The sequence below is a fragment of the Hoplias malabaricus genome, chromosome 6, assembly GCF_029633855.1.
Source record: "Hoplias malabaricus isolate fHopMal1 chromosome 6, fHopMal1.hap1, whole genome shotgun sequence".
Taxonomy (NCBI): domain Eukaryota; kingdom Metazoa; phylum Chordata; class Actinopteri; order Characiformes; family Erythrinidae; genus Hoplias; species Hoplias malabaricus.
The window spans coordinates 28,237,182-28,259,436 of NC_089805.1; the positions used below are offsets into that span (position 1 = coordinate 28,237,182).

Genomic DNA, 22,255 nt, shown 5'->3' on the forward strand with positions numbered 1-22,255 from the left:
GTGTGTTCTCATGATATAGTGGACAATATAAAGCCTTTAAAACACAATTTGTATGATATTGCGATGTTTTAAAAAGAAAAAACTTTATATAATAAAAAACAATATATTTGCCTGAGTTTTAATGTTATTTTAAGTGCCAAATAAATTTGTGTTTATAATTCAGAATATTGGTCCCAAATTCTACAGAACAGTAACGTTTAAAACACAGAAGTGGAAAGAGAGTTGTAGTTTGTTCCTTTGAAACATATACGTATTAAAATTGACAATGTACAGCTTTAATACTAAACTCTGATTTGAGTTTTTAAGTTTTTTTTTTTTTTTTTTTTAAGTGTCATCTTCAGCTTATTTGTGAAAACAAGGAATTTTTTTTTCTTTAAAGTTGACCTATAATTTGAAACGCTTCTTTGATAAGTAGAATACTTTATAACTATTTTCAGTTTATTTTTCAGTTGTGTTCTAATCATAAGGTCAGTGAAGATGTTCGATTGTTAGTTGAGAATGTTTGTGTTTTATGATGATTACATAGAGATTTATGTAGATCATAGATGGAAAAAGGCATGGATTACACAAAGTTAGTAATTCCACCTTATTTCTTAGTTCATTCTGATACAAAAGAGTGTAGTGCAAAATTCTGCAAACATAAACTATGCCATTAAAATAAATTAAAGTATTTACTACACACAGTCCAATGCACATGTTCTAATGCAATTAGCATAGCTAATCAGATTTTTTTTCTTGTCTTCCTAATTGACCCAGTTATTGACATTTATATAGTGTTTAACGTAATTCAGTGGAATCAAATTCCCAAACTTTTGGGAAGAAGGTTTTTCCAGTAATAGACACATCAGAAACAAACAAAAGCTGATGGTTCTATTGAGGACTTCAAAGGCAACTTGTGATCAAACAGGATTCAGTATTTCTGAATAAAATTAATGGCTGGTATTCAACCACCTATACTAGATGCATTGCACAAGACCCAGTATGATGAGCCAGTGCTGTTTCTCAGGGCTATAGTATGTCACCTGGATATTTTAATGTGGCCAGTGGTTGCATAAAGGTATCTCCAGATGGCATAATAATGAATGCCTGCTCCTATTGCCACAAAGACGTGCCAGATTGCATGAGCGAAAGGGATGAGGCCATCACTTTTGAAGAAGAACACTCCCAGGCAGTAGAACACTCCCCCCATTGACAGCTCCAGTACCCCCTCTCTGTTAGGCTGACAGCATACAAATGAATTGAAAAGCATCACATTAGACTCAAGTAATCAGACTGCATAAGACACTGTATAAAATCCTTCTAATGGCACATGATAATATCTCTTTTCCTAATTCCTAAAATATGGAGGAGTACTGTACTTTACAAATTGTGGCCAGTGCATACAGAAATACCTTCTATCTTACCATAGACAAAAGGACTAGTGCAGGTATAGCTCCCATGGCTGTGTAGCAAAGCAGGTCCAATATCTTATTCCTAGAAGTTGAGAGAAACATTTTAGGATCTTGTTCTTAGCTGTGTTTACAAAGGGAAAAAATGCATTTTAAGCGGTTGTCTAACATCTAGTGAAAACTGAATGGTAGCTTTTCTTCAAATTTATTTATTTATTTATTTATTTATTTTCGCAATGGCACAGAGATCCATGCAACAACAACAAGTCTGCAGTTTGGGTATACAACATGTCTGTTTCCTTATAGACTAAAGATGTTATGGAAAACATACTTTTCATGGAAAAAGAATACATATGCAGAGCCCACGCAGGCCATGATCCACACCAGCCAGCGCATATGAGCCGCCCAGGGTCCCAGCTCCCTCAAATTTAACCTGCACACAACACATACTTCAATTAACCGTTGGCAACAAACACACGCCATTACCTCCATAAAACATACAAGAAGACCGTTACAGTGATCAAAGGGTCTGTCACAGCAAATAACGTCTAATGTCTCGAGATAACAGCGGGCTGTTCTTCGATATGGTGACTATTGAGGTGCTCACACCTTTTGTACTCACCAGGGGGCGTAAGAGGCAGCGATGAAGAAGTAAATCACTATCCGGTCACACATGTGGAAGCGCTGTTCAACTCTCCTGCCAAAGGAAAAGTACAAAGGGAGGATTATATTTGTGGCCATGTTGGCAGGACCTCAGACTTCACCAGTCTTTATTATCTGTGCTGCTTCACTGATGAATGTATTACATTTACTGGGCCCAGTCCAAACCACAATATGAACAGTAGCACAAAGTGCTCAAAATAAAACAAATGCATGGGCTGTATTCAGAAATATAGCATCTCATAAAGTGAAAACCAGATCAGTGCTCATGCCCCTGGATTTCTATGTTTCTCTTGGCTAGAAGACAAGCCAAACAGCATGGTGCAGCAGACGGTTATTCTCACACACACCAGAGACCGATCTGATCTGTAGATGGAACACATCGGAGAAGCCCAACAAGAACAGACATGCCCTTAAGTCAAACGGTAACTTAAATGAAAATTCAAAGGAAATGTCTCAAGAGACTCCTGTAATCTCTGTAACAAATACATTATTATAATATCAATGTATCTTAAATAAGTTGAAGGGTGTCTTGATGCTGACAGAATGAACCCATGGGCTTAAGGGAAATTGTCTTCCTTTAGGTCTGGAAGAGGGCATCATCCAAATTTCTACTTCTGTCCCATTGCCTTCCTGCTGTGGGCGTTCAAATGAATGCTGTTAACCACATAATGGATGAGAAAGTATGTGAACTGTGATGAGTCATAAAACAACAACAACCCTGCAGTAATGGTTTAAAATACCAATTCCTGTATTGTCAGATATAACCATCTATTTTTCCAGTTTCCAAAAGTCAAAATAGCCATTAAAATTAAGAATTCTTTCTTTTCAAAGTTTCTTATTTTATAGGAGATTTTTCTTTGGAGATTACATAAGCCACTTGAATAAGGAATGGGAAAGTAAAAGGAAAATAGATGAAAACAATATATAAAAAACAAAGAGAATTAAAGGAAATAAAACAGGTCTTTTGCAAGGTGCACAAAACAATGGTAAAGTAATGATTTAGAAATTCATAATGGCTGTTATTTAAGTAAATAAATGTGAGTTAAGTGAATTTTTCAGTGGTAATTTACTGTACCACACCACACATTGAATGTGAAGGCACAGATACTTGTACAGGATTTTTCCTTATTGTATTTCATACAAGTATTACAGCATTCTGTTCCACTGCATGTATGGCAGGTATATAAGAGAACTAAAGGATTATATTTGTTCTCAGTAAGACAGAATAAAATCAAGCATTTCTTCTATTTACATTAACACTGTCCTTTTCTTTGTCCTAGAAGTCACTATTTCCTTTGACATTTAAGTGTGGCCTAAAATATATACCTTACAGATATCTTCTAACTGGTGTCATATGACTCCTTTGTTTTCTGTACACATTTGTGAAGTGGATAAACGTCTAGAAATTCCAACTGGGTACTGTACACATATTCTTAGGACTGAATGACTGAATTTGAGGAAGGGGAACACTGCAGATTGCTAAGTAATCCTGCAATTATATCTATTAACTGATACAGATCTAGATCAGGCACTGAATAAAGAAACACTACATGTCCAGAAGTTTATAGAGACGGCAACTTCTGAAGTCAGCTTCTTAAACTACAACCAATGTGAGAGAAACAGCAAACAGAGCTTGTATATTCTCTGGTCAAGCCTCGAGACTTGGGCTGCGGAGAAATACATACACCCAACCCCTGGGATGAGTTACAAGTCCATTTGTGATCAAGAATTATTCATTCATTCATTATCTGTAACCGCGTATCCAGTTCAGGGTCACGGTGGGTCCAGAGCCTACCTGGAATCACTAGGCACAAGGCAGGAATACACCCTGGAGGGGGCGCCAGTCCTTCACAGGGCAACACAGACACACACACACATTCACTCACACACTCACCCCTACAGACACTTTTGAGTCACCAATCCACCCTACCAACGTGTGTTGGAGCACTCGGAGGAAACCCACGCGGACACGGGGAGAACACACCAACTCCTCACAGACAGTCACCCAGAGCCGGAATCAAACCCACTGATCAGGTATTAATCATCGAATATTAGTGCCTGACCAGTCTTCTCAAGAGATTATAGGGTGTTACTGCAGTAAAGAGGTGAGGAACTTAAAAAATACATGTGTATTTTTGCATTGCAGATATGACATCTGCGGATCATTAAGCACTAATTTAATTTCAAGAACTGTAAATTAATTAAGCCCTGGCTGTTGCTATAAATAAAAAAAATCCAGCAAGAAAACACAAGAGAACTCATTAGTTAATTACACCTGCATGCCTGAAGGCAGTTTATAATGACCATGTGGACACACATTCATTCACAGATCCCCTTGGGTCTGCACAAACTGGTCATGGCCCTTTCTGTTTGAACGTTCTCAGAACTGAAAGCAGATTCTAGTGTCCAAGCATGAGATCGAGCTGATCTGTTTTTCTGGAGAACTAGCAGACTATAAACTCTTTAAATAAATGAAATGCGTTTATAATGTGTTCCATTATTTGCAGTTGTATTGTATGCAAATACTCACTGCAGATGACTCTTCTTCCAACTCACGGTGTGGAACACAGTGGACATGATGAACAAGCTGGACAGTCCAGTGCCGTACAGCCATGCTGTGACACTCTCCCACTGGTCATCAGAGAGGAGGTACAATAGTGAGCTGCCTAAGATACTGGGAATTATCCAGAGCTGAAAAAAAACCCAACACATTCACCAGATTCAGTGGATCAGAAAGGGAATGCCACAAAGCCAAATAATATTTGAATATAATTTACAAACTAGCTTCCTCATTTTTTGTCATGTCTCATAAATGTCTGTTATTTTTTGACTACACCTTTCTTCAACTGATGCTCAACATATCTGATTAGATATAATTCAGTGTAAATATCACAGGGTTGAAAAGAAACAATTCTTCCAATTCTACAAATGAATACATGCAACACTTTTACACATACTGACAAAAAGTACTATAGTTTTTTGGTCAAAAAGTGTAAGAATTTTAAACATGAAGACTTGTGACACTTGGAGCTTCAGGATAATAATAATAATAATAATAATAATAATAATAATAATAATAATAGTTCTTATTGTTTATTATTGCTGTTATTATTATTAATATTATTATTATTAAGTTTGAAGTCAAGCACATTATTCCTGCAAGATGGAAAGATACCATCAAACTGCCACTAAATCAATGTCAATGTACACTAACTAGCAGTTATATGGCATCTCCAGATATACAGTAATCTTCGGAAAATGGACCCAATGCTGTGATAGTCTGATAATAAATGTATTCATTGTCTAGATGCAATTTGGACAAAGAAACTATTTCATTTTACAATCTACAGTTTCACATACAACATAGAGTAGTGGACATTTTACATGTGTAAACTCCAAAGCTTTGCATATTTTCAGACTCAGCTGATAAAGAGGTCAGAGAGGATTTGTGTGGTCACAAAGTGCAGTGCACTGCTCATGCCAGATGTGTGACAGTGACACGTGGGTAGGATTAGAGGATCTAGGATGCACTCCAAACAGCAACACTGCACCAGGACATAGAACAAAAACACATGCATAAAACAACTTACCATGCTCCAATGGGACAAAGTCAGTAGGAAATAAACATTTAACTACATTGAATTTACTCTGCTGAATTTGAAAATGAATTTGTGTCTTCACCTTTCTAGAAGATTCTGTATGCAGAGCACCTTATAATCAGATAGTTGAAGCTACTAGACTAGATAGTAGTATATGTCCACTAATCTTGTGGCAGATTGGAACTCTTTTCCTCTATGACAATACCCTCACTACCCCCACCATCAGTAGATCCACCTACATGCAAAACCAGATGATAAAGGCTGTACTTACTCCATGAGTGGCACAGTTTGCTGCATGCTCGTACTCAGTTGGTTGATATCTTTTGCTGGACGGGACACGGTTATTCATGAATCTAAAAAAACAAATGCATTTTTAATTTTCTTGCTCTTTTTTGGCTCACAATTATCTTTTGGCTTAATGCAATAAATTCCTTAAAATTCTGTCCCAACATCTGATGATTTCCCAGAACTAGCATTATTTTCACACACATTATTTCAAAGCAGAAATATCTATTGTGTACCTCTCAGATGATAGCTGGAGTAGATAAATTAGTAGTCACCAAGATTTTGAAAATATCCAACCAAAAAATCCTTTTCAGCCCCTCCTCCAAATGAAAATATTGTGCCTGCCTGACTACAGCTAGAGAAGTCCATGGAAGAAAGGAATGCAGTGAGGAGTGTAATATATCATTTTCTACTGCTTTCTTGTATGTCTTTGTATAGCAGTGCAAGCTCTTGTAGGTGTAAGTTTCACTGCCTTTATTCTGCAACTAGCTTGCCAGATCTCAGCTACTTGTTTGTAGAAGAAGTAGTCCAGACATGTGCTCACATGCAGACTACAGAATATGAACATGTGGGCAGGTTGTGAATTAAGAAGGTAGAGAGGATGAGAGGGCGATTCAGTCACTTAACTCTCTCTGAATGAAATGACTGGATGGCTTTTCAGTCCTACGGCTATCAGAGATCATTTTCAGAGCTATTGATTTAATGATAAATATGGAGATGTCAAGTGTATTTGAAATATATAACAACAAAAAATACTTTTAAAATAAATGACCCGCTCCAGCTTTAGGATGCTACCAGCAGTGCAGTTATCTGCCCCCTACACATTCCGATATTACAACATCACAAATCTCATTTGTAAACCAGCCACATTAATTCAGTGCCAAACTAAATAAGAGTCCTGTGCCAAACACTTTGAAAGCTGTATATCCTGCTTGTATGCTGTAGCAAACATCACGCACAACTGGAACATAAGCAGACTGACAAAGTAAGTAGGAGCATTGAGCCTTCAGTAGGGATTAGCAATGCATGTCTTTTCCTAATGACAAAAATGGAAGAACTGTGGGAGGCCTGGAGGGCCTGGATTTTTCCAGACCCACAAGATAAAGCACAGCTGCAGCTAAAGCAGGGCTATTAGTTCACAGGTGATGCCATTCTAAGAGATTATTATTCTGCTGGGGCAAATACCCTCCAGCCTCCACTAATGAGTCATGTTTGCTCCCACTGAATCATCGATTTATTGTCTATTTTGAATTGCACACATGACTGCATATTAAAGAAGACAGTGGCACAGCCTTTTGAATATTAGCAATGGTTTAAAATTGAGATGTATTTCGTGAGATAATTAAATAGGTAAACAGTCATATAATATATGATGCATAAGTAAACCTCTGTATAAAACAAATGCAGAACATTATTATAATCCAGATCACGTTTTAGGGTTTTTTCTGTGCTTCATGGTTGCCCAGCAGTATCAGCGACCAGTAGCAACTGACCTAATCCTGTTTGGAATCCTTTCTCTTTCATGCCGCTCAAATTGAGCCACTGATGTATTGAGCAGTGATGTCATGGTCACCATGCCAACCAGTGGCTTGGGGATATTCTTTTTATTTTCTGCCAAAATGCCCTTTTATCAGCATGATTTAATTAATATGCTTGGTCTGGCATTGCAGCATTAGGTGTGCAAGAACAGATGAGGTATACAGAAAATATGTTCATATTCACAGAGGATATATTTCAAAAGTGCTGTTTAGAGTACACTGAGACTATACATTGAAATTTTTGGTTTATTAGCTTCAGCCAGATTGTTAAATCTCTGATGCAATCTAATCAACAACAAATCTGTTGCTTTCCCCACAAAACCAAGGTTACATAAAGAGCTGATCTGGGGCTGTTATAAAACCTTCTTTCATAACTCAGTCACTTTTTACCTGTGTTTCAATTATATCCTGGAAAAAGAAAGGCCATTGCTACCTAAAAACATCTGCCCTGAATGTGAGAGCAGAGCTGATCCAGGTGTGTGGTGTGAAGTGAATGTGAATAATTTAATCATGCTAACTGAATAAACCTGGGCAAAAATTTCTCATGCAGAAAGCTGAGCAGCATAATTACAAGGCGCATGCCTGTGTCACTGTTTTCACACCATCAGCTTGTGAAGGATTCTCTGTCCTTCTCAGCACTGAGCATTGCCTTAGATTTTAGAACACAACATTTTCTACACTAAAAACTAAGGATTCGGCAGAGGTAAATATTTGCTCATTCTACAGCTGACAGTAGCAAAAAATTCACAACAGCAAGAGTGACAAGACCAACTTACTACTATAAATGTTGTGAAAAATATGCGCTTGCAAGGTTTCTGAATATTTCATTTATATAGTGCATATCCTCAAAAGGAAATCTAGAAAAATCTTTGAGTGTAAAAAAAGAATGAAAATCTATTGACTGTTGTAAATGCATGCCCATAAACAGTTGTTAATAAATAATGTTCATTAAAAAATGCAAGACTATACTATATACAATGGAAGCCATTTGCTCATAGGCTGCTGACTTCTCTGGGCTCAAGCTCATCTTAAATGGATTGATGCAGAGTGGAAACATGTACTGTGGTCTTATGAGTCAACCCTTCAAACTGTTTATGGAAGTAATGGATGTTGTGCTGTCTGGGCCAAAGAAGAAGGCTATCCAGGCTGTTACCAGAATAAAGCTCAAACGCCAGAGTCTGTTATGGTATGAGGGTGTATTAGTGCCATCTATAAAATCACCATTTTCTCAGACAAAATATATATAAATTTTTAAGCAATTTATGTGGCTTATTTAACAAAGTCCTCACTTGTCTCCTTTTGATAATGTGTGTGTTATGATTTTGGATTATGACAAAATATTACATCGAAGGCCCTTGTTGTGCAGCTCAGCCTTGAATAACAGTTAATGGCTTGTAAAATGGCGAGGAAAAATTCATCTTGAAAACTGAAGCAACTGGTGTCTTCGGGCCCCTAAAGATTAATAAATATTTTCAATGTAACTCATAATGTAATAGAGTGGCAAACATGTTCCTGTTCCAACTTGATTGGGAGTGTGTTACAGGCATCAAATATGGATTGAGCACATATTTGCAACAAAATGAATGCATTAAAAATATTTGTATTGATACCTAATGATACCTACCTTGGCTGTAGGAATGCAGCATTAAGATAAAAGCAGAGTCTGGTTCAGCTGAGCCAGTGTTAATATGATACACGTTGAGCAGAGAATTGGTTCAGTAATGGCTACTGATGCAGAACAATCTGGTTATGCCTCACTGTGCCTCTACAGAAGATTAATAGAGTTGGCCTAGGGCTTGAGCCAAAAGTTTCCTTTCAAGAATAGTTCATTTAAATAACCTAATCATGCATAATCACTGCTACTGCATTCACTAGTCCCATTTACTGGAATTTGAACTAACTCCGATCTCAGTTCAACTTTATTGTTATTTGTGACAACACTTTGTAATAACTGTATCGTTACAGTTTAACTCCTTTGCATTTTACAGTTATAGGATGGACCAATGATTTTAACTGTAATTTGCAATGTTTCATCTCTTTAAACGTTAGGAAATGTAACATCAAGTTACCAGTGGCCTGGTATGCCATAGTATGGTAGTTGAAGTTATGTAAACTGGGAAATGCCCCTGATCCTGGGCCTCCAGTTTAATCTTTCCCACTCTCAAGTCCTATTCTGTGAGTGAACCCAGTCTCAGTTAATGAAGGTCCAGACACATTAGTTAATTAATTTAATCAGACATGATGAGGACCAGGCCATTCTGAAGCAACGCACACTGGCGACGTCTGCACTCACCAGCTTACTAATGAGCTACAATACCACACACATTAAGCTAGTATTCACAAATTAGGTGAACAGTTTAATGTTTATAGCACATTGGTAGTTTAGTCCAAGGCGAGACTTACTCCATGTACAGGAAACCAGCTGCAGGTTTTATAGGACCCTAAAACACATGCAAACACTAACACAGAAAATGTCACTTTAAAACACACTTTAAAATACTCAGTTTGCCCACCACTGGTTATACTCATAAATGTAACATAAGCAATGTGAATGTGAGTCTCAGTTGATCTGACATCCTGTCTCTCTAAACTGAAAAAGAGAAAGTTCAGTAACAAGTACTTGACCTTTGAGATATTTAGATGAAATGATTAAATGATTAAGTTTATTTATTTTACAGTCTAAACAATACACATATTAGTTAGCTTATATGTCTTTTGATCGACTGTTGGATTTAAATTCCTTTCTTAAAATATCAGTGTATTTGGACAAAAAAAAGCAACAAAAGTTTAAAATGGCAAGACTACTGAAAAGTGACCCAGAGGGATTACCTCATGGCATCTACTGAAAAATGTTGTAACGTTTGTGCAACCTTTTGTCAGATGAGGAGGGAAAATTGCCTTTGGTGACAAAAATAAAACTTTGTCCTGGAGGAAACGTTTCCTTATCCTGTCAACATCCTCTAAAAGGACTGAAACTTAAGTAAAATGAATTCACTCACCACCAGCCTGATTATCCTGTTACACTAGTTAAATGTAAATAATAAGCTATTTAAAGTCATATCAAAGGTGAGTCCGAACTGATTACATTTACTCAGTGTGCCTGCACTTTACAGATTTGTAGTTTTCTTTATAATTTTAAATGGGAATATTTTCAGTTCTGCTCAAGTGCATTAGTCAGTATAAGTAAATTACTGTTAATTTAGCGACCCATATTCTCCTGTGAATCCAAAGATTTACCTCTTAAGTAACATACTACATACTTAGGTATGGATCTAGGCTTCTCTACCAACCTCTGCACTGCATACTCATGAGGGTCCTTCAACAAAGGTAATGGGTCTTGTAGTTCAGTATATTGTTTATAGTTCTTCGGCTCGACAGAGAGTGTGATGTATATGGTTCTATATAGCACGTTTTTGAAAACTGTTCTAGAGAGCACCAAAAGTGTAATTCTTGTTATTATGCCCATGGTTACAATAGCGACACTTTTGTTGCTTTCATGTAGTAACAATCCAGTTAACCAATTTTAGTCTTTATATATACATCACACACATAACCGTTCAAATTTTATTTTAATTTTATTTTTTTAAAAACTTACTTCAAATTCTATGTAAATTCTGTGTAAATAAACACAACCCTATACATAACGAGGATTCCTTGCTCTTCAACCGAGATACAGTTATATTGACAAAAGACAAGTGTATGTCTCTGAACTGCTTGGAAAGCACCTTATGTATCTTTCTTGGCTTGTGTGCACTTGATAGAGAGCATGGCTCAGTTCCACGGCGCAGATTCTTGACATTTTTCACTGAAAAAATTTTGATGAAGGACTACGTGGAAGTGTGTTTGGAAACGGTCTGAAACGACACCTACAAGCAAAATACCTGTACCGCAAGTTATTAAAGAATAAGCGGTTAAGATAGTAGATAACGTGCCCTGTGGGCTTTGGGGGAGTTTTTGAAGACAGATTAAAACATTTCTATCGCTGGATACGTTGGGAAAATCTAGAATATACAGTGCTCATGAAGATTTACAGCGACAGACAGACACTTACTGAAAATAAAAAAACTGAAGACAGCATTTCAGTACGGAGTTTGTTATACTACCATGACTGAAAGAAAGAAAGAAAGAAAGAAAGAAAGAAAGAAAGAAAGAAAGAAAGAAAGAGAAAAAGAAAGAAAGGTCCTTAACTTTTTCGGTGCAATTTACCTTCCATACTTGGTCTTCCTAAAATCCATATTGCCTGTATTTTGACATGTTAGCTCTCTGTCGAGTTTGTTCCTGCTGTTTTTGTTTTGTTTTGTTTGGGTTATTTTTTCTGAAAAGGCGACTTGGCTCCGGATGTTCAGTCCAAGCGGGGACGGAAAGCGGCCACAAGAGAAGACTTTCATTCGCCTTAAACTGCAAAGAAGTACCTGAAAACGGTGGCAAAGCCGCCCCGCCGATTCTCTGCAACGATATCCATTTCGTGAGCCCCCTCTTGAGCAAGATTGATAGATAAGAACGCGGTGAATGTCCTCCCCGCCCCTCGCTTTCCCTCGGGTCAAACAGCGAAGTCCTCACAGCAAACACACGCTCCATCATCAACACAGCTCACAGAGCAAACACTACAAAGAGCACTACACTGACACTGTTTAAATACTGAGCAAAGACACAGTTACAACAAACACTGAACAAAACGGTCCTGGGTCTCAGTGCCTCGGGCCCAGGTGCTGGGAATACTGCTCTATTTACCGAGTCGATGGATATATACATTTTTTTATTTGCATTATGTTTCCGCTGTTTTTAATATATTTCAAACATTGCAGTTATTTAATTGATCATTTGCTGTATTCTGGAGTTATTTATAGGTCTGTGTACTTCCTTTAAGACGCGCATATAGAGTAGAGAATGTCTATTTCTACGGTCAGTGTTTTAAAGACCAACGTTAACTCCATTCTATAGTTCACGGACTATTATGTGATCTATAAAACTGTTACTACGGTTGTGAGTAGAAGGAAAGCTTGCGCACCCCCTGTCGGTCAAACACAAAGCTTTTACTCTTAACGTTTTCATATCTGCTGAAAGGCATTTCACTGAAAGATATACAGTAAAATGAGATGCTCCGTTCCTGTCATTTTTAATATATAATTATGTAAATAAGTGTATGCAATTGTCCAGTTTCTAATTGACTGCTAAGCGTTAACAACTAAATATAATAGGACTTTAATGTTTGTGCATCCTTTGCCTTTCTCCAAATCCATTCTTTCAGGAGACTTGATTTCTATTCTTTCTATCTATCTATCTATCTATCTATCTATTTATTTATTTATTTATTTTTAAGTGATTAATTATGCTTATTATGACCTTAACTAGCATTGAGTTGAAGGTAAAAGTGTACGTTCTGAATTCAGGTAGATATATAAGACATATGAATCCTGGTTTAGGTAACGGAGTGACACAAATGTATATATATATATATATATATATATATAAACAACTACAAACACGGTTTCTGGAAAATTAGGGATTTTGTTGTAAAATTTTATAAAATTATCTGAATCTGTGATTTTTTCATTTTCTTGAAGCTTCACAAAATATAAATAAGATAACAACTTTAGCAGAATATTAAAAAATTAGTTTGATGCCTTCATGCTTACCACCTTGTTACAGAATCTTTCCTTTTAATTACACGGTTTAATCTTTCTAAGGATACAAAGATTACAAAGAATATGTATATATAAAATGATATCTTCACAGTATCATGTCCAGTGAATGTTACAAGACCTAAAATGAATGCATTCTTATATGCTGAAATGTTAATTTTGCAGTGTTAATATTCACATGCTTATAGTGTATTCAGTGAACTTTTTCACTCTAATTTTGCCCCTTTCCCAACTTCATTTGAGTGTGTTGCAAGCATCAAATTTGCTTATATTTTCAGGACACAAGCAAGATGTTCAGTGAAAACATTGGAAACTTTATTGAACATTTGTTTAGTTAAATATAAGTTCAAGCAAATACACAAATTACAGATTGGTGCTTTTATTGCATTTTACAGAATATACCAACTAATCTTCATTCACAGCATTAAATAAGATTGTTTAAGATTGTGTAGGTCAATAGTTTTATACATGTGAGGGGATCTACGAAACCATGTTCTTTTTGCTACAGTAATTTCAGTGTTGCTAGGGACTTTTCTAAACCTTTCTAAAGATTTTTCACAATTGCCGGTTCAGTGAAGTATATTTAGCCTTAATTCACTGCATTACCTCACCGTCATCTGTAACCACTTCATCCTGATACAGGCCTTGGGGGGCCAAAGCCTACCCTGGAATTATAACGAAAAAGGCCGTAATAACCCTGGACAGGTTGGGTTCCCTGTCCTTCTCAGGGAATTACAAACTTTTACCTGTCTCTCTCTCTCTCACACACACACATACATACGCACACACACACACTTTTGTCTAGCAAATCCACCATCCAGCCTGTGTTTTTAGATTGTGTGAAAACCGGAGCATCCAGAGGAGACCCATACACAGGGGGAATATATGATTCTCCTTACAGACAGTGACCAGAGGTAGGGATTGAACCCACAACCCAAGGAACTTGGAGCTGTGTGGCACTGACACTATACTGTTGTGATGTAACGCCACAACGCTAACTACAGTAATATTCAAGGTACAAATGTTATAAATGGTGTGGTATCTCAAAGGACATCTTTAATACCTTCAGCTAGGAAGCATATTTTGCCATAGATTTATCTATATTTTATTTATGTTTAATTTTACTTTATGCCATAATTTTACATATATACTATTTGTGTTATTATTTTAGTTGCACTGACTCCATGCAATAGGTCTTGACTTTTTTTTTTACATTTTTTTTTCCACATATATTATTTTACAAATATGGTCCTCTGAAAACGCAGATGTATGGAACTTCTCAACATTCACATTTGGACCTCGTGGACCTGGTTGTACTTCTGAGGATAGGTTTGTTCTTTGAAGAGCCAAAATGTACCAAGACTGCTTTTTCGAGTGCTAATCTGAGATCAGTTCGTGTCATATGAGTAAGCCTGAGCAGGATTGCACAGCAGGGGAGAGCTGATCTCAGGTCAGGTTTTTGATATGGGCTCAGGTCTACGTTCTGTTTCACACGTCTGTGTGTCTTTCTCTTTAAATCTCTCCGAGCTGGCGCATGCTGGAGTCATTGCGCATGTGCAGCGAGCAATACTGGGCAGAAAAACAACAACACAGTGGGAGAAGGGTGGAACTTAATGACTCCGTGAAGTGAACAGGGTTGTGTGGATACATCGTTAAGAAAGCTGCTGGTGTTCACGGTTATTTCCATTTCGACTGGGGCTGTAGATGGTGCCGTGCTCATGAACCTGGCGAGTCAGAGCGGAGAGGCCGGCTGCAGCCAGCTGCTCTTCGCCAACTTTAACCAGGACAACACGTAAGAGTGAGGGGCAGACACTGCGCAGAGTCCGGGGATCAGGCCTCAAATTTCATCTCCCCGTTTCAACACACACTGGGAGCTGGTAGCCGAGTTCAGGAAGAGTTTAAATGTGCCTCTGTAGCTAACTCGCTGCGTCAAGTGATTTAGTGCATTGCTATCTACCTGAACCGAAATTACGTATCACTTGAAGCAAGGGGCTGAGTAGCTGGGTCGGGTAACGCTATCAAACTCCGAGGAGCTGACAACAGAACGAAGCTGGGTTTGGTTTCTTATTTTCATTTTCAGTTCCACCTTAAATAGTGAGGCGCCAGAATGTAACCGTTAGAATTTTTTAAGATGGAACTGAAAAGAAGCCAGTTTCGGCTCATTGGCAAAATGCTGGGGCTAGTTATGCTACCTTACATTAGCAGAAGCTACTAGACTATAGGTTATGAGTTGCACTGCTTCGAAAAGCAAATTAAAAGCATGTTTCTCTTTTTTATTCTACTGAGCCATACGCACAGTTACTAACGTTAACGGTAACGAAATATTACTGGTAAGGAAATATACGTGTTATTGTGTTACACAACTAGCTAGTTAAATAACTACGAGCTTAACATGCTAAGGCTCCCAGAGTAGAGCTGACTGCCGCTGGACGTGTGTTAGAACATTTAGTTTTTCACTCACATTAAATGAGTTTTGCACGCGGTTAGTCCCGTTTAGCTGATTCAAATTCAATATACATCTGCCTACTATTGTAATATTTGCAATCTTATGATGAACAGCTCGAACACTTAAACGTCTATTAGTGAAATTCCCCTTTTCCAAATGTTTCTGAGTCAGACTTTGTTAGGAGGTTAGTGGTTGGTTTAGTTCGCTGACCGCAGCAAATGTCTAACGTTAGGCAACTAATCAAGATAAGGTAAAGGACTTACAAAAGTGTAGCTAACTCTAATATAATCTCTGGTTGAGGGTTCACTCTTTATAAAGTTAAGACGTCATTATTTTCAGCAGATTGCACAGAATAACATGTCAGCTGTCACAGAGGTTTAGCCTTAAAAACAACCCCCGACGTCTTTTTCAACAATGTCTTCCCTTCCCCTCTTCAACCAGGTCCTTAGCTGTTGGTACTAAAACCGGATATAAGTTTTTCTCTTTGTCATCTGTGGACAAATTGGAACAGATTTATGAATGTAGTAAGTATCACTTGCTGTCTGTTTCTGACATGGGGGGGGGGTGATGTGTTCAACGGGAAAAATAAAACGGTAGCAGAACCCTTTTGGGTGGCATAGTAAGCCATTTGGGGAAAGGGTTTGTAAACAATTTTTTTGGTAGGTTAAAAAGGTTTTTGAATATGGAGAATAACCGTTAAACCATGAAGACCCTTGATGCATTCATCCACAAGATGGTGTTACACATGTGCATTGTCATTTTAATAACCATAACTGTAGTTACAGTCCTCACTTTGTGACATTATTTGGATTTCTTCATGTACACATTAGCAGTTTGGCTGAAAATTGTGCTTAGAATGGATCTGCCAAATGTTTCACCTTAATCTTGCTACAATTGCATTTTGCACATGATATGCATGCTACTTTTCATGTTCTTCACATTTGGTGTGTGACACAAATCTACACTTTACATGGCCCCCTGCACATGAGTGTTTGCTTTTTTTGTTTTCCATAGCCGACACAGAGGATGTGTGCATCGTTGAACGACTATTCTCCAGTAGCCTTGTTGCTATTGTTAGCCTTAAGGCACCTAGGAAGCTCAAAGTGTGTCATTTCAAGAAAGGGACGGAGATATGTAACTACAGCTACTCAAACACTATACTGGCTGTAAAGTTGAACAGACAGGTAAGTACTCTTTTGAAGCTATTTTGACCCTGTAAAGGTACATTTTTCTAAAATTGTCATAAACCTTCTACTCGTCTGCTGTTTCTGTCAATTTGCAGACCAGAGAAAACTGGCAGACAGTTTTCAGTTTATATTTTAAATTTGAATGAAATAATGGATTTAAAGTCGTTTTACTTTCAGAAATGTAGGACACTTAATTTGCAGAATATTTGAATAAACGAGTTTATATATTTAGTACTTATATTAAATATTATAATACATAGTTTATATACGAGCCTTTTTTAGAAATGAAGGATATTTACTGACTGATTGATTAATTTATTTTGCAGAGATTGATAGTATGTCTGGAAGAATCACTGTATATCCACAACATCAGGGATATGAAAGTACTACATACTATTCGAGAAACTCCTCCAAATCCATCAGGTTTGTTGAAGTCTAGCTGTTGTTGCTAAAGCAGTTGTCCAGTAGATGGTGCAGTAATTTCAAGGCTGTGAGTGCTGTTCACTTTTAATTGTTGCCAACAGAGGGAAAGAGGCCATTTTCTGGCCAGTGACTGTGCTGCATGTTTTATCGTTATTTTCCTTTTAAATAAATATATTTATAAGCAGCCTTTCTCTCCTGATGTCAAATACAAAGCAGCTATAATAAATGCTTTTCCTTGTTTATTTTTTAGCATTTACACAGACATTGTCAGTTTCATAAGTTAACAGTGAAGCGTGGACTTTCTTCTGAAACTGATGCTTTTAGAACTGAAACTGTCCAGCAGATTACTGCAAGCCTGCATATGATGTGGCAGATGGTTAATCCTATTTGTCACGAAAAAGGAGCTTATTATTTGTGTGGTAGTAATATATTTTTCCTTCAATTCTAGGATTATGTGCACTTTCAATCAGCAACGACAACTGCTATTTGGCATATCCAGGAAGTGCAACAATAGGGGAAGTGCAAGTCTTTGACACTGTTAATTTGGTAAGCTCCAAACAAATGCCTTATTGCAGAAAGCCACATGAAAATGCTAAATTTGACTAATAAACTGATGTTGTGCTTTTGCAGAGAGCTGCTAATATGATTCCTGCTCATGACAGTCCACTGGCAGCTCTGGCATTTGATGCAAGTGGTACAAAACTCGCCACTGCTTCTGAGAAGGTATAAAAGTTTGGCTGGCATTGTGAACCTTTTGATGTATGTAGATTTTCAAATTATTATATGTTAGATTTAATGTTCTATTTGTAATATATATTTAAAATATATATATATATATATATGTTGTCTTGTTTTATTGTGTAGGGCACAGTCATCCGTGTGTTCTCCATTCCAGAAGGCCAGAAACTGTTTGAGTTTAGGAGAGGGGTGAAAAGGCAAGTAGCATATAAGAAAAATCTGTCCTGTGAATTACGGAAGTGCCGAAGTGAATAATGATTAACGCAAAGATGTAAAATCAAAATAATTTATTTCGTAAATTCCCAGATGTGTGAGCATCTGCTCCCTGGCATTCAGTATGGAGGGGCTTTATTTGTCTGCATCTAGCAACACAGAGACAGTTCATATCTTTAAGCTGGAGACACAGAGAGAAAAGTAAGTATTAGAGTGAAGTAAGGGGGTTAATTTCCAAAAATACTATTGTGACCAGATATTTAGTTTATAAGCAAATCAGTTGTATTTATTTGTTTTGTCATATTTAATGCTCCGTTACAGGCCACAAGAGGAGCCCACAACTTGGACAGGGTATTTTGGAAAAGTACTCATGGCCTCCACCACATATCTGCCTGCACAGGTGTCTGAAATGTTCACACAAGGAAGAGCCTTTGCCACAGTCAGACTGCCATTTTCAGGACATAAGAATATCTGCGCTCTTGCCATGTGAGAATTTATTTGTTAAAAGGGTTTTCAAGTAGGAAACCAAAGTAAGGAACATATCGGGTTAATATTTTCATATATTTCTTCAGAATCCAGAAAATTCCTCGACTTCTGGTGGCCGCAGCAGATGGGTATCTTTACCTGTACAACCTCGACCCACAGGAAGGGGGAGAGTGCACACTAATGAAGCAGCACAAGTAATGCCTGCATTTCTATTTACTAGGACTGCTGTAGGTGTTTCCTTATTAACATATGATTGCACACTGCATGAGGATCTAGATCTTGATCTTGGATCTTGATATGGGGCAGTTGATTCTTTTTTTTTTTAAATCTCTTTTTTGAGACAAGTTATTGGACATAGGTTTTTCGAGTGTATAATATATATATTAGTGTGTGTGTGTAAAATATTTGTATATGTATTTTGGTTGTTGTTGTTTTTAGTAGGAACTGTTTATTGCTTACAGGTTAGACGGAAGTGCAGAACCTGCAAATGAAATTCTAGAACAGACAGCCCATGAACGGCCACTTGTGGCTCAGACCTATAGTGCTGCTGTTGCCAAAGGTAAAAATTGCATTTTTAGTTTTAATTGAATATTTTGTTCAGAACCCACATACAGGCCCAGAATCATCTTTCCGACCCAACCCAACTACATTTGTCAGTTCTTGGGTCTATGCTTGAAGCAAGCTCACGGTTTGGTGATTATGAAACTGAAGTCTTTTCAGATGAAGATAACAGCAGATTTGTGTGGTAGGGCGTTTTTCGGACTGTGACATGGTAGGGCTGTCTGTCTGTCGCACTAGGACGACTGGGACAGGCACAGCAGTGCTGCTAGAAATTTTAAACACTTCAGTGTCACTGTTGGGCTAGGTATAGTTCAAAATAGTCCTATGGGCATCATCCCGTGACCACTGATGAAGAACTAGAAGATTATTGTGAACAGATTGTAAAGCAACCAATAAGGTGAGTGGGACTGAATGGAAAGGCATGAGCACTGTGTTTTTAAAATTTCAGCAGCACAGATGTTTGAACTACTCAGACCAGCACAACACACAGTAAAATGCCTCCACCACTTTATTGTGACGACAGTGTTGAGAATGATCCCCCTCACAAATCATATCTGCTCTGCAGTAAATAATAACAAAGTGTGGTAATAAATTGCTCAGTGCAATTGTAGAACAGCCGCATGCTCCTGTATGGTCTGTGAAGCTGATAAAGTGGATAATGAGTGTAGAAACAAGGGAGATGGTTTTAATGTTATGACAATCTGTGTATAAGTTTATCAGGAAAAAATGTAATTGTTGTAACAGCTGTAATAAGTTTATGTCCTGCACATGCCTCACATACATGGGCCTAAATTACAGACAACTGGTGCCTGTTCAGTGAATGGGTGACTTAAACATTTTATAGCAATGAAAGTGGAGTGGAATATGAACATATTGAGTGAAATTTAAAGCAAGGGGAAATGCAGGGTAAAATACGATAAGTAAGAACTGATACTTGACTGACCTGAGCATTCAGGTTCAGGTAAATATTTCAGCCTTTAGTCCATATACACCTGTTATAAACCTTACACCCCTAGGACTTTATTGGCTTTTACCCTTATTGATCATTATGGTTCTCTGACGATAGGTTATGCTGAGGATCAGGGTGCAGTGGGCGGGGCTGGAGTGGAGGATGATATGAATGCACTGCATCTGGACGAGGAAAATGAGCAGCCCCCATTAATCCTGGAGACAGACTGAGAGATCTCCCCTCCCTCATGACACGGGGCAGGAAATGGATGATGGAGTGACATTTCAGAGGGGGGGTGCCTTTCCTTCTCTGGTGCTGCTATGATCATGTGACCTGGTGGAGAAGGGATTAAAAGAGAGGGCATTTTTAAAAGCAAGCCTAGCTGTAGCCCTATTCTGTCTGTTGTTACATATAGATGTTCATTCTTTTCCCCCTTTTGTGGCTTTTTAAATCTGGTGAATTTTGGTGCCCAGATGTACAATTATTACAATAATAAGAAAATCAAGCTACAGTCATCATGTCTTGTAGCTTTGCATGTACATGTGCCAACTATAGGAGTACTAGAAAACATTTGCTCTCATGTCGATGGTTCTGATGTGTTCAGTGGACATTCTCCTCTCGAGCCTTGACAGATGCTTAATGTGTGTGTGTGTGTGTGTGCGTGTGCGTGCGCGCGAGTGTACTGCTTTCTTAAAATCTCAATATCTGGCTTCATATGCCTGCCATGCCACTGCATATTGTGCAATGTTTTCCCATAGTGTTGGAAATGTAGGGTATCTTTCTGTTTCAATTGCGTCTGTGGCCCTGCTAACACCTAGATATGAATATTGTCCCCCATTTTCGATGCCTCAGTGTTGCTTTGCAAGCCTGGTTACAAAAATGTTGAGATGACCTTGTCTAAACAGTGTTCACAGGCTGAGCTTTTCCAAAGGGTCATTTTTAGGTTTGCCCTGATTTACATAAGCACGTCTCGTTTTTTAGACCAATACCCACACTACCTTATGGACCATTTGGTATCCAATTTGGCACACAGAGATTGCTTGTGATCACCCCAGTGTCTTTCCTTAACCTGACATAAGTGAATGGAATGTTTTATTTAAGCAAGGCTGTAAAAATATTGTCCTTATCATTTGAAATTGAAATGAAGGTCCTTTGATGTGTTCATTTGGGCAGCAGTTAATGTCCAAACATTGCCCTGTAATACTATGTAATTAAAGAGATTTTAATAGCCAGCCATTGTCTGGTTTACAGCCAAATAAATGAATTGTGTTCAATTTATCCCCTTTTCCCACAGATTAACATTAGACTGAATCTCATGACTGAGGAGAGCTCCTATTTATATCACACTAGTGAGGAAATGTAAAATGATTCTCTTACACACAGGAAAACAATATTTAATGTCTCAGAGCCGCTCTCTTTTTCCAGACAGATGTGGAAAAAATTGCAGACTACATGGTATGAGTCTGTAACTGTGGCATGTTCCCATGGATATCCAACTGGACTGACATGTATTTGATAAACATGGCTGAAGCCTAGGTCACATGGTCTAGCAGCGAAGACAGATCAGGTCAGATGTGCTATGTAGTCTCAAGGGGTCCCGGGTTCTCATGAGAAGAGTATACAAGGGCTCATGAATGTGACTACAAAATGTTCTAGCTACAAAATGCTTTTCTGTATGTCCAACAAGCACAAAGTGCAGACAAAGTGTACTGGGCCAATACACTGAAATGTTGTAGAGATAGAATGCCCTCCCGTGTGTCCAAGGAGCACAGAGTGCAGACAAACAGTACATACTGGGCCATACATTAGCAGATGTTGCCCACTATCCCAACAAGGCTGAATGCTCAATTAGAGTAATTCAGAGGCTCATGAATTTCTATGCATGATTGTCACTTGAGCATGATCTGATGGTGTATACCAGAACATTGTTAACTGATTGACTCTCTTCATTAGCCAATGAGCTCTGACAACCCTAGGCCACTATAATTTTTTTTTATGATTTTTTTAATAAAATGTGAATTGTTCCATATTGAAAATAAATAAAATCTCCATTTGAGTATATCATCACAGACTTTGTTCTAGATATGTTCAGAGTGGAGTATTCACTTCTTATATCATTCAACTCTTTTCCCCATAT

The 22,255-nt window shown here is 37.8% G+C and overlaps 2 protein-coding genes across 3 annotated transcripts; one reads left to right on the forward strand and one right to left on the reverse strand.

Annotated features, from left to right (window-relative positions):
• Window positions 1–4: 4 nt before the first annotated feature.
• Window positions 5–12,040, reverse strand: mmd2a (monocyte to macrophage differentiation-associated 2a). Of its 2 annotated transcripts, none has more exons than XM_066674384.1 (7): window positions 11,886–12,040; window positions 5,922–6,003; window positions 4,582–4,742; window positions 2,011–2,085; window positions 1,720–1,821; window positions 1,404–1,473; window positions 5–1,219 (listed from the first exon to the last, which is right to left on the reverse strand). In XM_066674384.1, exons 1-7 carry the CDS (start codon window positions 11,933–11,935, stop codon window positions 1,019–1,021), a joined length of 741 nt encoding a protein of 246 aa, XP_066530481.1. In that variant the 5' UTR covers window positions 11,936–12,040; the 3' UTR covers window positions 5–1,018. The 2 variants fall into 2 exon arrangements, with proteins under 2 accessions (XP_066530481.1, XP_066530480.1); XM_066674383.1 differs by having other exon boundaries at window positions 6–1,219; window positions 11,680–12,006.
• A 2,615-nt stretch (window positions 12,041–14,655) lies between these two features.
• On the forward strand, window positions 14,656–22,112 carry wipi2 (WD repeat domain, phosphoinositide interacting 2). The gene is made up of 12 exons (XM_066673835.1): window positions 14,656–14,907; window positions 16,003–16,085; window positions 16,576–16,745; window positions 17,075–17,171; window positions 17,620–17,717; window positions 17,802–17,894; window positions 18,036–18,106; window positions 18,216–18,323; window positions 18,444–18,608; window positions 18,695–18,802; window positions 19,070–19,167; window positions 20,236–22,112. The coding sequence occupies exons 1-12, from the start codon at window positions 14,834–14,836 to the stop codon at window positions 20,346–20,348; spliced, it is 1,278 nt and encodes a 425-aa protein (XP_066529932.1). The 5' UTR covers window positions 14,656–14,833; the 3' UTR covers window positions 20,349–22,112.
• Window positions 22,113–22,255: the final 143 nt, after the last annotated feature.

Coding starts and splice junctions, on each gene's coding strand:
- mmd2a (XM_066674383.1), bottom strand. CDS start 11,861: ATGAAAGTCTTCTCTTGTGGCCGCTTTCCGTCCCCGCTTGGACTGAAC. Junction 4,743..5,921: donor CAAACTGTGCCACTCATGGA/GTAAGTACAGCC, acceptor GTTTTTTTTCAG/CTCTGGATAATTCCCAGTAT. Junction 2,086..4,581: donor TGGAAGAAGAGTCATCTGCA/GTGAGTATTTGC, acceptor TTCCTTTGGCAG/GAGAGTTGAACAGCGCTTCC.
- wipi2 (XM_066673835.1), top strand. CDS start 14,834: ATGAACCTGGCGAGTCAGAGCGGAGAGGCCGGCTGCAGCCAGCTGCTC. Junction 17,172..17,619: donor AACTCCTCCAAATCCATCAG/GTTTGTTGAAGT, acceptor CTTCAATTCTAG/GATTATGTGCACTTTCAATC. Junction 18,609..18,694: donor AATATCTGCGCTCTTGCCAT/GTGAGAATTTAT, acceptor ATATTTCTTCAG/AATCCAGAAAATTCCTCGAC.